The sequence below is a fragment of the Chroicocephalus ridibundus genome, chromosome 3 (assembly GCF_963924245.1).
Source record: "Chroicocephalus ridibundus chromosome 3, bChrRid1.1, whole genome shotgun sequence".
NCBI lineage: Eukaryota > Metazoa > Chordata > Aves > Charadriiformes > Laridae > Chroicocephalus > Chroicocephalus ridibundus.
This window is the reverse complement of record NC_086286.1, coordinates 86,755,066-86,770,628: the sequence shown is the minus strand read 5'-3', so window position 1 is coordinate 86,770,628 and position 15,563 is coordinate 86,755,066. Positions and strand designations below refer to the sequence as shown.

Sequence of the window (15,563 nt, the reverse complement as noted above, 5' to 3'; positions counted from 1 at the left end):
TAGGGTGGGGAGAGAGGATTTCTGTAGAAGAACAGGGAATTTGAAAAAACAGTACCATATAGGAAAGAAAACATGAAAAGTAAAATGTACTAAGAGGAAAAACAAAGGAACAGCTCCTTACGCTTAGAAGTAGCGGTGGAATAAAAGTAAAAAATAAGCTACAGTGTGTATAGGACAACTGGTGTGCTATCAAAAGTAATGCAGAAATTTATGATCTTCTAAAAGGTAAAAGGTATTTTACCTTTATGCATACTAGATATGATTTACTACAAACGAAGCAGTCACTTAAGAGGTCAGAATGCAAAGACAACCAATGAGGAATGAAAAAGTAGATAACAGACTGAGAGAGTTGGGGTTGTTCAGTCTGGACAAAAGAAGGCTCTGAGGAGACCTTATAGTGGCCTACCAGTACCTTAAAGGGGCCTACAAGAAAGCTGGTGAGGGACTTTTTAGGATGTTGGGTAATGGCAGGACTAGAGGGAATGGATTAAAACTAGAGATGGGTCAATTCAGACTGGATGTTAGGACGAAGTTCTTCACCATGAGGGTGGTGAGGCACTGGAACAGGTTGCCCAGAGAGGTGGTGGAAGCCCCATCCCTGGAAGTTTTTAAGGGCTTTGGATGGGGCTTTGAGCAGCCTGGTCTAGTGGGAGGTGTCCCTGCCCACAGCAGGGGGGCTGGAACTAGATGATCTTTAAGGTCCCTTCCAAACCTAACAATTCTATGATTATATGATTCTGACATCAACAGCAACATAACCACCAAAATAGCTAAGACCCTTAGAACTGGCAAACCATCTACATAAGACTATACAAGAACGTAAGGGATAGTGAAAACATGAATGAACAGATCATGAACAGGACTTTTCCACGTTCACTACAATCTGCAGAGAAACTGGAGAAGAGGTGGGAATCAAGTTGATGACATTATTTTTAAAAGGCTTTGGGGATACTGCAGAATCGCCTTCTTTGATGTGTGTTCTGAGTAAGAAGGATCAAACTGGGAAATAAAAAATAATGAGTTAGCTAGAGATGGATGAAATTGCTTGGAATATCCCAATCATTTAAAAACCTTTCAAAAAAACATTGATAAGGAAAGTGTTTTGGGTTTTTGGGTTGGTTTTTTTGTGTGTTTTTTTTTTTTTTTTTTAATTTATACAAAATTCAGGCACTATGAAGGCTACTACAAGTGTCTACTCTGCTAAGAAAGGTTTGGGGGTGGGTTTGCAGAAATGAGTACTTGGAGATAACGAAATAGATGCAGGAAATTGTTTTTTTAAATAAGCAAAGCTACAAAGAGAACACAGCTGCAGTTCTTACTAATAGAATTGATTTATATTATTTACAACTCCCACAATTTGTTTTTCAAATTCTGCTTTCGCTGTAAAAAAAAGAAAAAAGGAATACTGTTAAAAGTCAAGTATGCTTTTATCACAATCAGGCTATCTGGGGATGTAAAGTAGATTAGAAGAGTGACAGATCTGTTAACTGTATGTACTGGTTGCCAACAAAGAAGTATTAAATACGGGTAACTGGACAATGTAATGTTATCTCTCTGGTTCTGGGTATATAATAATAATACAAATTAATAATCATAAGAAAGGTCATAAATACAGGACTACACCAAAGAAAAAAAATATGCAAACCTAAGCTCTTGCCCTTTTCTGAAGAACTAATCTGCACTAAGGTCAGTAACCGAATGAGAGCAAGAACTAGCAAACACCAGCAGCATAATAGGGGAACAGGGTAAAGTGCCGCGGTTTGCAGGCTACTGTTACCAGCAAGGATTGAGCTGAGGGGAGCCCACTGCTCAGAGAAATTGGGGGGAATCTGTGTATCATCTGTGCTGAGTCCACTGTGCCTCTGCAGGGAGCTTGTAGGACAAGCGTTCTGGTGCACCCTAGCTCCAGGTTGCTGCTAAAAGGAGGACTTTTGCTTAAAAAGAGATCACAGCACAAATTTCTATCCTTCATCAATCTGAAACACTGACTTAAAGGAAGAGGGACAGAATTAAAGATGTGCCATCTAAAGATACAAAGTCAGGGAGACATACTTTTTAGGAGATCTGTTCTGGTCTGTCATTACACCCACATCCACTTTTAGGCAAAATGATACACTTAAGATATATAAACTGCCTGAGTGTATATGCAAAATTAGAAGAGACACATCTAGCATTTTTTTATTCCAGTTAAATACTCCCATTGGTAACTTTGAAGGAGAATAAATAACAAATCATAAGATGATTCTAAATTTTTGCATCACAGCTTTATCTATGGGATTGGTAGGATGCCTTTATGTTTTGGGAGGAATGTTTCAGGACACACTTGAAGATCACAGCATACTAAAATATTTGAAATTACTTTACCAAGCAATTGATGCATCTTTTAACTATATGCTATTGAAGATTATTATGTAAGATGCTAAAAAGAGATGAAACTGCAAGAAGCGGTAATTAGCTGTTTTATGAAAAAGGTTCATTCATGCACTTTGCTTGCAGTTTTTGATAGAGGAAATACTTTTCAAAATCCAACAAGAAGCCTGAAGATAACAAAATTTCTCCCCTATTTAAAAGTTTTCCCTTATTGTTCCCTGAAAGATAGGTAAGGTTTGCCTTTGAGGCATCTTATATTCCTGTCAGACTACTTTTATGTTTGAATTTAGTACAGAAGGAAGGTGTCAAAAGAAATGAAACTCTACTGGGTGTCTAGGGAATGTAAATATTTCTCTTTCTCTGCCCCAAGGACTTGTTTGCCCATATTTTGACAGTCCATGAAATCTTTGACACTGAGACCTGTCAAATATTAACAACTTTGCACTGTGCCAAACTGACTCATCATTTACACTTTTATCTTTTTTTTTTCAACTTTGATGTCGATCACTCAATCAAAAAATAAAATAATAATAAAAAAACCTCTCAAGTCCCCGACCTGAAGAACTTTAAATGAGAGTCTTTCTGACGTCTTTCTCACCTGCATGGCTTTTTCCTATGTACTTTCTCTACTTTTGTCAGAAATCAAGATTAACACCCATCTGTTCTATTACTGCTGACCTGTTGCCCTGGGTCATATTTTATGCAAACAAGGGTATTGTTAAATCAGCATAATTAACTTGAAAAAGCCAAAGTAGGTCATTAACTGCCACTCAGATTTTTAACAACTTTTTTCAACTGATTAATCATTGCTCTGAGGTCAGAAACCTCAGAATTATTTTTATTGGAAAAAATTAATTCCTTCTATGCCTAAGTGTAATAAAGTGAAGAGCACATATTACTATTTTTGATGTTCCAATTTTACTTAATACTTGGGACAGAAACCTACAACATTCACATGGCAGAAGAACAATTTAGATACTTATGTAAAAAGTGAACTCTCCGTAACTTTTTAATTTTGTGAGAACCTTACAGTACTTTGATAAATCTTATGTCTAAACCAACATTTTATGCATGTACAGTGAAACACATCTGTGCATGTTTACAATATGTAATTTTTGTTCTTCTGACACGCGCACACACACGCTCACAAACAGATAAAGTATAACCTACATCTTGATTTGACATGTCCCAGTAAGGCCTCTCTCCATAAGACATTACTTCCCACATAACTATTCCATAACTCCACACATCGCTGGCTGATGTAAATTTGCGGTACTGGATGGCCTCTGGAGCTGTCCATCTCACTGGAATTTTGCCACCCTATGGAAAAAAAAAAAAGGAAAGAAGAAAGTTTTATTTTTTTCTCCACAAAATTTCAAATCATCTTCCATGGAGTGCATTTATAATCATTTCCATCAACATCAAAAGCAGCACTTATAACATCTACTACAGTTGACCGATCGTGGAATTTTCAAAGGAGTCTAAGGAAGTTTAGGCTCTTAAAACACTTGGACCATAGAAAATTAGACACGTGCCTAAGCTAAGTTGGATTCATTTCTCCGGAAGTGCTCATCTCTGCATTGATTTTAAGGGGCTGCTTAGATGTCTGATTTACACTAGTCATTTAACTCCCAGCTGGCTGAAGGCAGGGGAGGGGGATCTCACCCTGTGCATATAAATCCCATTGAACTGTCATACAGCTCCTCTGAAATCTCGGTCTGACATTTTTAAACGAGGATCTCACTTACAGCCCAGCAGCAGGACTGACAGCTGTGAACGCTGGTGTGGTTTCCCGGATCCTGCCTGTTGGAGCAGATTCCAGGGGCCCCTCCTTCCCTCAGCATGAGAAAATAGGTATAGCGAGGCCCCATGGGTGGGAAAGGGGAGCTGGCTCAACAAAAGAATAAAGAGCATAGTGTGCCCAATGAATGCTTATTTAAGAAAACCGTCCCACCCAAAAGCAAGGGAGCCGAGCTTTGTCACTGTCTAGCCTCAAGCTAGTCAACTTTTTGGTGAGATAAAATCTAGTCTGAAAAACAGTAATAGCCTACAAATATTTTAATTGACTGATAGTAAATGAGATGATTATAATTTTTATGGGTAAAACTTCCATATTTGTTCAAAAAGAAAATCATGAGGAAGGGAATAATGAAGATACTGTGCAAAATGTTTCGAACTTTACCAAATAAAAATGCAGGTTCTTACAAAAATATTAATCCCTAATTAGAGCCAGATTTCTGCAGAGACTCGTTTCCTTTTGACTGGTTAACATTTCTCAAGCAATGAATAGATTTCTCTTATCTATAGTCTCTAGAAGATATGCTGCTTCTTAATAACCACATCTCAAAACTACTAAAACCCATCGATTTCTCTTACGGTAGTAGTGTAGACAGCCTCTGGATCATCTTCTATAACTCTGGAAAGGCCAAAATCTGACACTTTACAAACAAGGTTGCTGTTGACAAGAATATTGCGTGCTGCAAGATCCCTGTGTACATATCCCATATCGGCCAAATATCTCATTCCAGCAGCAATTCCTCTCAACATTCCCACTAGCTGAATGACTGTAAATTGCCCATCATGTTTCTGGAGGGAAGAAAGGAGCAGCAATTCTTGTTAGTATAGCTGAGAAGAGAAATAAGAATTAGTTTTACAACTTTAGCTTTCTACTTATTTACTGCTTCTGTGGCAATTCATCCTGGGGCAAAGCAACTCACTTCAAACACAAGTTTTATTTTCTTCAGAGATAAAGCAGTACATCCAGTTAGGAAATGTGTGAGTAGTTAATGTACTAGAAGTAACAAAACTTATTAATCACTATAAATTTCTGGCTAAGTTGTGGCAAGTCTCTTCTAAGAGAGATTACCTGATGCACAGCTGTTTATAGTTTGCCTCTACCCCCTTCATCTCTCAACATAATTATTTGTATCAAGAAAATAAGAACTATTTCCTTTTGGAACCTTAGCTAATTTCATTCATAGCTTGGAGATTGTCAAACAAACATAATCTTTCTGTTCTCTATAGAGTGTTTATACATCATCTCATACCATCTTGTACAGCTGGTAAGGAGTCAGAACTGGCAGTTCAGAACATGCACTCAAAAATTGCTAAATTGTTGTGAACTTGCATTTCTTTTTCCTTATAGTGGCCTTCCAGTACCAACAGGAAAGATGGGGAGGGACTCCTTACAAGGGAGTATAGCAATAGGACAAGGGGTAACAGTTTTAAACTGAAAGAGGGTAGATTTAGATTAGCTATTAGGAAAACATTCTCTGCTTTGAGGATGGTGAGACACTGGAATGGGCTGCCCGGAGAAGTTGTGGATGCCCCATCCCTGTAAGTCTTCAAGGCCAAGTTGGATGGTGCCTTGAGCAACCTGGTCTAGTGGGAGGTGTCCCTGCCAATGGCAGGGGGGTTGGAATGAGATGATCTTTAAGGTCCCTTCCAACTCTAATCACTGTATGATTCTATGATTTGTTCTCTTAAACACAACCTTCATTCATTTAGGAATTGTTGTATGCTGATTTCAGCTATGCTGACACAATAAAATTCTGCTTCCAAAAGACAGAAGATTGGGCTTCAGGTATCAGTGGTTTTAACTTCAGCTGGTGGCAATAATAAAACCCACCATGTCTATGCCACATTAAATGACTTAAACTCCTAGAATGTTCCCGTGTGATCCTGCCTGGTCCTCTCATTTCTGATCCGGTTTTGCTGAAATAATGTAGATCATTACCAGTATTTGTCAGGATCCATTTCAGCCTGAAAACCATTTTAATTACATGAATATCATGCATGTATACATATATGTACACACATATATAAAATCATATCTTAAAATGTGACAATATGTAACATAATATATATGTCACATGTTTATATATGTTTTCATTTTGGTACTCACCCTAAGAAATGCATCTAAGGCCCCATTCTCCATGTATTCTATTACTATCATGACTGGTTTCCCTGAAAGAAAAGAAGACAGATTTTGTCTGAGAAACTGTAACACAAATGGAGTGCCTTTTTTGATAAAACACATGTTATTCCTTTGAAGGACTGAATCATTGAGACAACGAACATTTCTGTGGCTGCCAGCACTGTTACTGAGCTCTAATAAGTTCTTAAATGCCCGCATGGAACGTGGTCATGATTCACAAAATTAAACCATACAAATCAAAATGTCAGTGTGTTCTCCTAACTCCTGCTGTGTGAACAGGACTCTGGAATAATGACACTTCAGATAATATGAAAGGACATAAGAAACCTTATCTCTCTGCATGGTCTTTGAGGCTAAATGAAACTAGAAAAATAATATATTTCAAAGTACTTCATCTTTTAATCATGCATGCATCTTAATTTTTTTCCTCAGGTTGTAGAATAAAGTAAGTATTGTTTTAGTTAGTTACGCATCAGGAGAAAATCCATTAGGAGTGTGCAGCCTGTTTATAATTTGAATCTTTGACCATGAATAAGCTAAAGTAATTTCTGCCATTATGTTGTTATTTGACTGACAGATCGAGCCGCTGCTTACCTCTGGTAACGACCCCTTCTAAGTGAACAACATTGGGGTGGTCAAACTGTCCCATGATGCTTGCTTCACACAGGAAATCTCTCCTTTGCTTTTCAGTGTAGCCAACTTTCAGAGTTTTTATGGCTACTGCAACATCTCTTTTGCCAGGAAGCTTTAGACGCCCACTGCACACTTCACCAAACTCTCCTAAAATGAAGTATATCAATGCTGAATTACTCCAACTATAATACCAATATTCTTTCTAGGCCTTGATTCAACTAGCCGCCTAAGTGTGTGTTTAAATTTAATATGTGAATGTTCACACTTTAAATGGGTTACTTAGAAACACAAAGACAGGCACGTACCTTAAATGAATTGCTGATTGAGTACCTTACGGAGTAAACACTTCACGTTAAGCCAATCTATAGGACTGTTATTTGAATCTTTTAAAAGACTTTTTAATAATTTGTTACATTTTTTCATAAATGGGAAATAAATATGAAGTAGCTTTCATAAGAAAATACTATTACAGAAATAGTAATACTGTTTCCAAGTGAAAATGACATTCTGTTCTACGGGCTTCCATGCTATCTTTAGATCCAATGGGTTTTTTTCTTTCAAAAGGCAGCTCTTTCAGAGCTGCTTTTAATTTAACATCATTATGGTGTTAAATGAAGCACTACATTATTACCTTCAAGCAGGATAATTTACTTTGCAGATTATGAAATGAAAGGTGTGACTTATAATAATTTTGTAACATTAAACAAACACAAGCAAACACTGGAAGTTTGTAAAAGGCTTCTAAACTAACAGACAATTGGAACTTGAAGAAGCATGTGAAAAAAATGGCCAAAAAGCCAGCAAGAATACAAAAAAAGCCTCAACAACCATAATCTGGGAGAGAAGAAATTGGACTCCATCAGACAAGAAAGAGGATGGAAGCATGCAAGATGTGGAGCTGAATGGCAAAACATCTCCCTCATTATTATTGAGATTGTGAAAGTTTTAAGGATTGTCCCTTGTCTCACAGCCATGCCAGCAGAGAGAGAGAGAGAGAGACCTCCTATTCTGTATCCAGGAGAAAAAATCTCTTGGGATGTATAGGAGAAAAGAGTAGTAATATATCTTGTAACATCTCTTTAAAAAAAGAAAGATTCATTGCAAAAGAACATCTTTTTAAAAAGAGAAAGATTCATCACAAAAATATTTAATAATCTGGTATTTTGCAAATTTATCTGGAGTATGGGAGATACAGATCCAAGTCCCTCCTCCAAATCAAATCAAGTCTGAAATTTATCTCCTGCATACCTGTGGAGTGCCTTAACTTTAAGCTATTGAGTATACCCAAGTATGCAGGCACACCTACATGCAAGACACGTTTTAGGGTGAGTGCTGAAAAAAAGGATTGAATTAGGAAAGACTGACACAGAGTTTGATTAGTGAATCCCTTTAGGACATATACTGAGGTTCTGAGAAACCTGTTGGGATCAGGACTTAAGTGCACATACACACTGGCAAGGCATCTGGCTGTCAGTGGGGAGAGGTATGCTTGGAAAAGGGGGTGAATGCCTGAAGAGGTAGATGTAATTGTCCTAATGGATGAGTTCTGAGAAACCTTGTTTAGGACACTGTCACCATACCAACACTACTGTTCTCCTGTCACCCCAACAGCAGAGGTTAGAGAAGGAAAAAAAGCAGTACCTGGGCCTCAGCTTCACAGTTCTCCAAGCGTAGAACTTTGACCAGATGTTAATATTGCCAGCTGACTTGTTTGGGCAAATCTCCACTCAGCATGGCTCATTTTACGGATCTCACAGAAGATGACTGCATATTGAATCAAATTCCTCTTGCTCCTGTTCTATGCTAGCTGAATTAAGGTTAGCACCAATCAGCTCCATATACCTCTTTTAACACTGTACTGTACCTGAGCTGATTGGCCAGGCAGAGTACAACTGTTCCTGCCAGCACAGGTGAGGCATTAGCCCCAACCATCCTTGGGCACCGGAGTCGTGGTCTGAATATACACATCATAGCTATGAATACCATGAGGCAAGGACATACGTAACAACCAGCTGCTCATGCCCTTAGCTTGGTGCCTTAACCTCCTTCCTGCACTTCAGCGGCAATATGGGTGACTATTAATGAATTCACCACTCACCTCACTCACTGCTCCTAGCCACAAGAACTTACTAAAGGATAAAAATTTTCTCTAGCGGTACCTTACAAAATTATTTTTGTTACACACTGAAAACAAGACGTGAGTATAAGTGTGTGTGTCTATGCAATACTTCAGAGCCAGGTAATTAGGTTACTTGGCACAGGAGACACTAAGGCTTAACTCCTTTCCAGCTCCCTGTGATCTGATTTTGATTGATTTCCAAAAGCAGATCACTCACACTCAGGCAAACCAGAAACTTGAACTCGTATGCTATGCCTTTCAGGCCGGGATGCTAGCCAATGAACTACTTTTATTCACAAGAAAATAGTATATTCATCTGAAATGATGCCCAGAAAGGATCCAGAAAATATGACAACAAGAGTGGGAATAGTGCGCAGCTACACAGCCACTAGCTCAGCATGTCAACAAGGAAGAGGCATAAACAAAGGATGTGTGATACGAACCAGGACTCAACATAGTGGACACCATATTCTGTATCTGACAGGTGGCCGCAGCAGGATGGTAATGAAAATGTTGGCAAGGAAAGCACATATCCCTCATGTAAATTGAGCACAAGCATACTTGCACCCTGTTTGTCTGAGAGAGACATGGCATTACTCAATAGTTGATGTGGCCAGCATTGCTGGTGCGTATTGAGACTGCTAAGTGGCTTTTCTGGTGCTGTCACTAGTAGAAATTCTATATTCTTCTTTGATGTATGAGTTTCAGCTGCTTCTTTGGGTCTTTAACATTCTGTTGTTCCTGAACTACATTTCATTGCACTCCTATTTGCTACCTACATAAACAGGTTAAAGCCATAGCTAAACCACATACACAACACGCTTTCATGACAGCACTTCTAATTAACTTTCTGCAGAAGGACCACTAACACACGTTAGTTTTTTTGCTATCAGTTATACTCATTAAAAACAAGAACAAATTAATCTGCAGTCAACAAGATTAACATTCTGGAATTAGTCTGTCATAACAGTGAAAATACGTTTTAAACTGTATACTCTGCAACTGAAGCGTTTTCAGTGTTTTGCTCAGAAGGCATTGGCAAAGTCCAACTGAATATGTCTTTGTGCTCTGAATTGTTGCTATGCTGGTAGTTTTTTAACCCAAAGCAAAAGATAAAGCTCAGTGTTTTTTCTGTGCTAATCTTGAGTTTAAATCTTATATGTTGTGTACTTGTTAGAAGAGACGCTGCCATTCTAGCATCACAAAAATTACTAGTTAGCAAGGGCTGGATTCTTATGCTCTTACGCATCTGAAGAAATAATTTGCTCAGCAGTGTCATTAATTTCAATGCTACTACTCCTTGATTAACACATGATTCAACATGAGTGAGATTACTTTAAAGAGGCATTGTGAATTCTAAGAGTGAAGATTTCTTTACAGGTAAACTAGCTTATTTTAGAGAAACTTCTCTTTTAAAATAATACCACAGTATGTAATTTACAGTGCATGCCAAACTACAGGGTGATTTTAAAAGTATTCTACTAATACTTTTATAAAACAACAGGAAAGCAAAAGAACATTTCCTCCAGGAATCCAAAGTATTTGATATTTTTCTTACCCACGGAAACTTAATTTCACTACATGGAGTGGTGCAATAAAAATGTCACATATCTTATTAATGCAAACAAATGAAACTGCCTTTTTAGAGCATGAACACCATGGCTTAAGTAGGTGGTAGACAGTTCAAGAGGAAGAAAAGCAATGTAATGCTGGTGCAATTACAATCAGTCATGAGAAGTTAAACAATAACTTTTTGTATTCATAAAATATCAAAAAGAAAAATGGTAGAACAAAAAACAGCCTTAGGGAAGATTTTGTTATACAGAAACAAGACCTTCCAAGTCTCTATTTAAGATTTTGTGCTGCAGCCAGTTTTTCTTACTCACATGAACAAAAATTCCGAGGTCAAAAAGCCCTCTTGCAAAAGGAAAGCGAGCAGAATTTGCACTCATGCCTAACGCCTTTACTCTGACAGTAAATAATAGGCAGCAAAACTGCCCCCCTCCCCGCAATTACATTTTTAACAGCAGACACAGAATTAGAAACCCACAAGCTTTCAATGTCAAGCAAGACTCTTCATTTACTTATTTATTTGGGGGTTTTATTGGTTTTTTTTCCCCCTATTTGTTTCTACATTTTAGAAGCCAGTGCAGCTTCATTGCTCTTAACCACTCTGGCAAATGCAAAAATTCTTCTATACTCGAGGTATAATTATTCGCCTGTCATTATGATGTATGAGTTTCGATCCCGGCTAAATGGAACAGTTGAATCAGGAAGCCACGGCAGCCTTACCTGCACCGATCACACGCTCGATTTTAATACAAGAGGCATCTAGCTCCTTGGCGAATTGATGGACAGCTCTATTTGGGTCCTCGTAGGTTTCAGGGTCAATGTAGGTTTTGGTGCCTGGAAATTTAACTGTAATGATGTAAGAAAGCATGACTGTGATGAAGCAAAGGCACTTATTGTGCAGTCAGCCCAGGAATTTCATTATGCAGAGTGCTCCTTGGAAGACTGAACCTGCTTCCACACTGCCTGAGTCAGAGCCGTTCTGAGAGGCAACTTTAGTTTTAGGCATCATCTGCAAGCATGCTGACACAAGTACACAACCCCATCTCTAAAAATGACTAACATTAGCACCTGCATCTCCACCTTGAAGTGAAAGAAATAATAAATATTAAGTAGTGCTCAATGGAATAAAATGCAAGGGTTGAGTGGGAGTGAAAATAAAGCAGGGGAAGGGGTAAAGGACCAACAGAGGAAGGTGAAACTTTCTCTTCTGTGTAAGGACAGCTTATTCTCTTTTCCCAGGTTGCGTAACCATCATTTTTTTATGTTATCTCTGTCTTCTCGCAGGATTAGAAAGGCTTCTCCACCTACTTCAATTTGCTTAAACTGCTGAATATTATTTACAGACTGTGTCAATAGCCAAGCTAAATGTTTCTTGCACTAAAATATGAACATGAGAAACACTTGTAGCCAACTTCTAAAGGCTGTTGGGAAGGGAAACTGGGCTCTGTGGCACAATTATTCCCTCTCTCAAGCACCTAAGTGAATAATACGCAGCAGTCTGGGTTTTGCTCCCTCTTTCTGTCTTCCACTTGGTGCAACTCAGGCACTCTCTGGCACTCCGGCCAGCATGTAGGTTTTTTCCCTCAGTTTGCTGCAGAGTCAGGAAATTTACTTTTTGCTCTTCTGGTGAAAGTAGCAACTTCTGGTGAAAGTAGAGCAACCCTGGAAATCTATTAATCAAGCATTTTTTATGAAATAAATTCAGCTCACAAGGATTACAGTCCTGAGCTTTAATTAAATCAGTGAATTAAAACTCAACTTGAAAATGCAAGAATGTTCCTCTGCTAATTGATATACTGATACACACGAATAGGATCAAAAGTCAATACAAAACATATATCATTATGGTTGCTTTGTAATCTTTTAATTGAACAAAAAATATTTTAAATTTGAAAATATATTGAAAACTAGCTTAGTAATCATGTGTATTTATGCTTCAGATGATATTACTGACTGAAAAATCCTCAAACCCTCATAAGAAGGAAAAAGCCAGAGAAATTGTTTGAGTAATCTAATGAATTTACATCCAGAGAAATTATTTGAAGTGTTGCCCAGATGTTATTATCTGCCATATTATGTATTTTAATAGTTGTTCTTCCAATTGCTTTGATAATACCACACATTTTTAAAGTGACAGATATTTATTTCTTAAAACCAAAAATGACTAGAGAAAACGAGAAGAAAGCAATAGGTTAACCTCCTATAATAGTGCTTTTAGGCAGGGAGATGGAGAAGGAACCATCCTCTTGTGTTTGTGATAAGGGGCTTGGATTGGAGGTAACCTTGCGAATCTCAAGTGGCCCTCTGATGGTTCGTTATTCAAGCTGTCACAAAACATTTTGACAGGCCAGGGCTATCCTGGCATACCAACGTGAAATAATGCTGGCCTAGATTTGAAGACATTGTTAGAAGAAAATGGTAGGAGGAAACCAAATATAAATCTGAATTGCTTGACTAAACTCCTCCATTGTACTTGTATCTTCAAGTGTAGCGCTCGAGGTCACAGAGAGTTGAGGGGGACTGAAATTAAATATATGATACTCTATTAAATACAGTGCTTTGGAACCTGGTTTAAAAAAAATGGTTACTTGTAAGTTTTTATGTTAAGTAAGTGCTTCTTGTAAGTTACGTTTTTGAGAATCCAATCTGGTACCTCAGCACGGAAGGTTGTCTAGATGTTACAGAGCAAAAGGACGCGGCACTGGTGTTTACAGCTCAGTGACCAATCTGGTGACCACAGCACTGGGTTCCATCTAATTCTGTACGTGGTTGCCCAATAAAATTAAACACTATACCTTCAATCAGCAGATGATGAAAAAGTAGCTTGACAAACAGTGACTTATATTTTGTACTATGATTTTAAGAAGACTGTGTATGCTAACTGTTCTGAGTGATTTGCTGGATAACCAGATTTCTTGAAAGCAAAACGAGGGAAATGAGCACTTATAAAATCTCACCATTTCTAGATCAACTATTAATCATCAAGTAGAAGCTTTCATATTAATTCATTTACACTTTCACTGAAACAAAAAATGTCACAGATAATGGAGACGAGGCAAGGAATTATTTAGCTAGCATATTCCTTTTGTTTGTATACTGAAATACAGGAATACGTAGCTGATCTTTTCTTTCAAGGACATAATGAGGACTTTAACAGTGAAAGCAGTAGCTCTTCTGAAGACATGAAAAGCTTATAATGCATCCATGAGAGCAAATTTCAAATCCATCACTCCCAGAATAATAACATTTAAGTAACATCAGATTTTTTGATGAATTCTTTAAAATCAGCTGCACTGCAAAGTGCACGATAAATAATTCTTATCCCATTATTATTTTCCACCTTTCTTGCACAGATTATGAATTGATTGACTAAAGCTGCAATAATGTCACTACTAAGTTTAACACACTGCATTTAAACGAAATCATTTAGGTAGCAACACACCCAAACTCAGGGAGCATGAACAAATACCAGCTGATCTGATTTTTTCAGGGCAGAAAGGTGAAACAGAAACCTTGATCCGAATTTGAGTGGAGCTTTGGCTAGAACTACTCATTTAAAGAGACATGCATTGAGAAGATGCTACAAATTTCTGACTAGTGGCTACTTCGCTCTCCATGTGACATTACTTTCTGAAAATAGCTCATGATTTTAAAGTATGTAAAATAAGATAAACCATATTGCTTTCATTAAAAAAATCCAAACTGATGGATTTAAGCTACAGCTGCAATTATCGTTAGACAACAAAGGCTACATACAGCATAGCATGACTAAATTGCAAGTTCTGTTGATATCTGGAAACCCATACATTGTTCTGTGTCAGAATTTAGATTCAGTTTAATTCTATTTACGTGATTTTGCAATTTTGGATGCTCAAAGTCATTCTGCAACTTAGTTTTACCATATTTCCTGAGTTAATGACTGATTCTAGGAGAAATGAAAACGCTTTCAAATTCTTATGTCAAAATGATATTACAACTGAAATGAGAAAAGGCTAAAATAAGAAAGTTTTTAAACAATATTTTGATAAAACTGAAACTATTTTTGCATAAGTCTTCCTCTCCCCTTTAATTTTCAATTGTAATTAACGCAAGAAAGATGTTTTTTTATTGAATTTTCCCAGGGTTCTAGCACAAATTCATATGGTAGCTGTGATTTTAACAAGAGAGGCTTTAGGTGCTATTCTTCGCTAGGCAAGTGGTCTAGAATAGAGAACAGTAACGAAGTAGCTGACCTTTCTTCTCATATTAAATATTCTGGTTTTAAGGACATTATGTTTTGTAAATATTGATGCTATGGTATTCACAGTAGCAGAAAGCAGCTTCTGAGCAGATTGGCTTCATTGTTAGGGTGATGCAGGGACCCACACTTTCTTAATCTAAAGTTTGCCTGAGGTAAAGATCATCTAGTCACTTAGCCAAAGGTCTCTCAAATGCTGCACCTCAGAGGGATCATTAGGACAGTGTGAAACATATTCAAAGCAACCAAAAGAACAAAAAAAAAAAAGCAGAATGAAAACAACAGTATATTATACACATGTATAGAAATAAAACTGTCTGTGTGAGAAACATTGACTTTAATCTGCATTCGTTTTTTGTAGGTCACATTTTTACACTGCTTAACTTCCCACTTGTTGTTTACACAGCATTTTTAAATTTTTTATGGCTTTGTCTTTCATAGAGGGTTGTTTTTATATTGTTTACACAATTGCAGTTGGGAATTTTTGAAAGGGGGGAAAAAAAAGCAAAACACTTACAATGAAAGTAAAGTTCTTCATCCCCTTCTTGATCAGCTTTGCTGTAGCCACAATGCCTGAAAAGAAAGACTCCAGTTTTACTGGTAAATAATGATTTACTTCCTCACATCTAAAGTCCTGACATCAGCTTTGCAGGATGGGATTTTCAGGCACTGAGCACCTAACTCCTGTAGGCCCT

General features: G+C 37.5%; 1 protein-coding gene across 9 annotated transcripts in view; it reads right to left on the bottom strand.

The window, feature by feature from the left end:
* EPHA7 (EPH receptor A7) overlaps positions 1-15,563 on the bottom strand; it is a 217,069-nt gene that overhangs the window by 65,496 nt on the left and 136,010 nt on the right. For 7 of the 9 annotated variants that reach the window (XM_063329956.1, XM_063329951.1, XM_063329954.1 and 4 more), the window contains exons 9-14: positions 15,386-15,441; positions 11,352-11,477; positions 6,902-7,087; positions 6,275-6,336; positions 4,747-4,956; positions 3,541-3,690 (exon numbers count right to left, since the gene is read on the bottom strand). In XM_063329956.1, the coding sequence (XP_063186026.1) occupies positions 3,541-3,690; positions 4,747-4,956; positions 6,275-6,336; positions 6,902-7,087; positions 11,352-11,477; positions 15,386-15,441 (790 nt within the window). The remainder of the gene's footprint in view (positions 1-3,540; positions 3,691-4,746; positions 4,957-6,274; positions 6,337-6,901; positions 7,088-11,351; positions 11,478-15,385; positions 15,442-15,563) is intronic. The other 2 variants (XM_063329948.1, XM_063329950.1) reach the window with 1 other exon arrangement.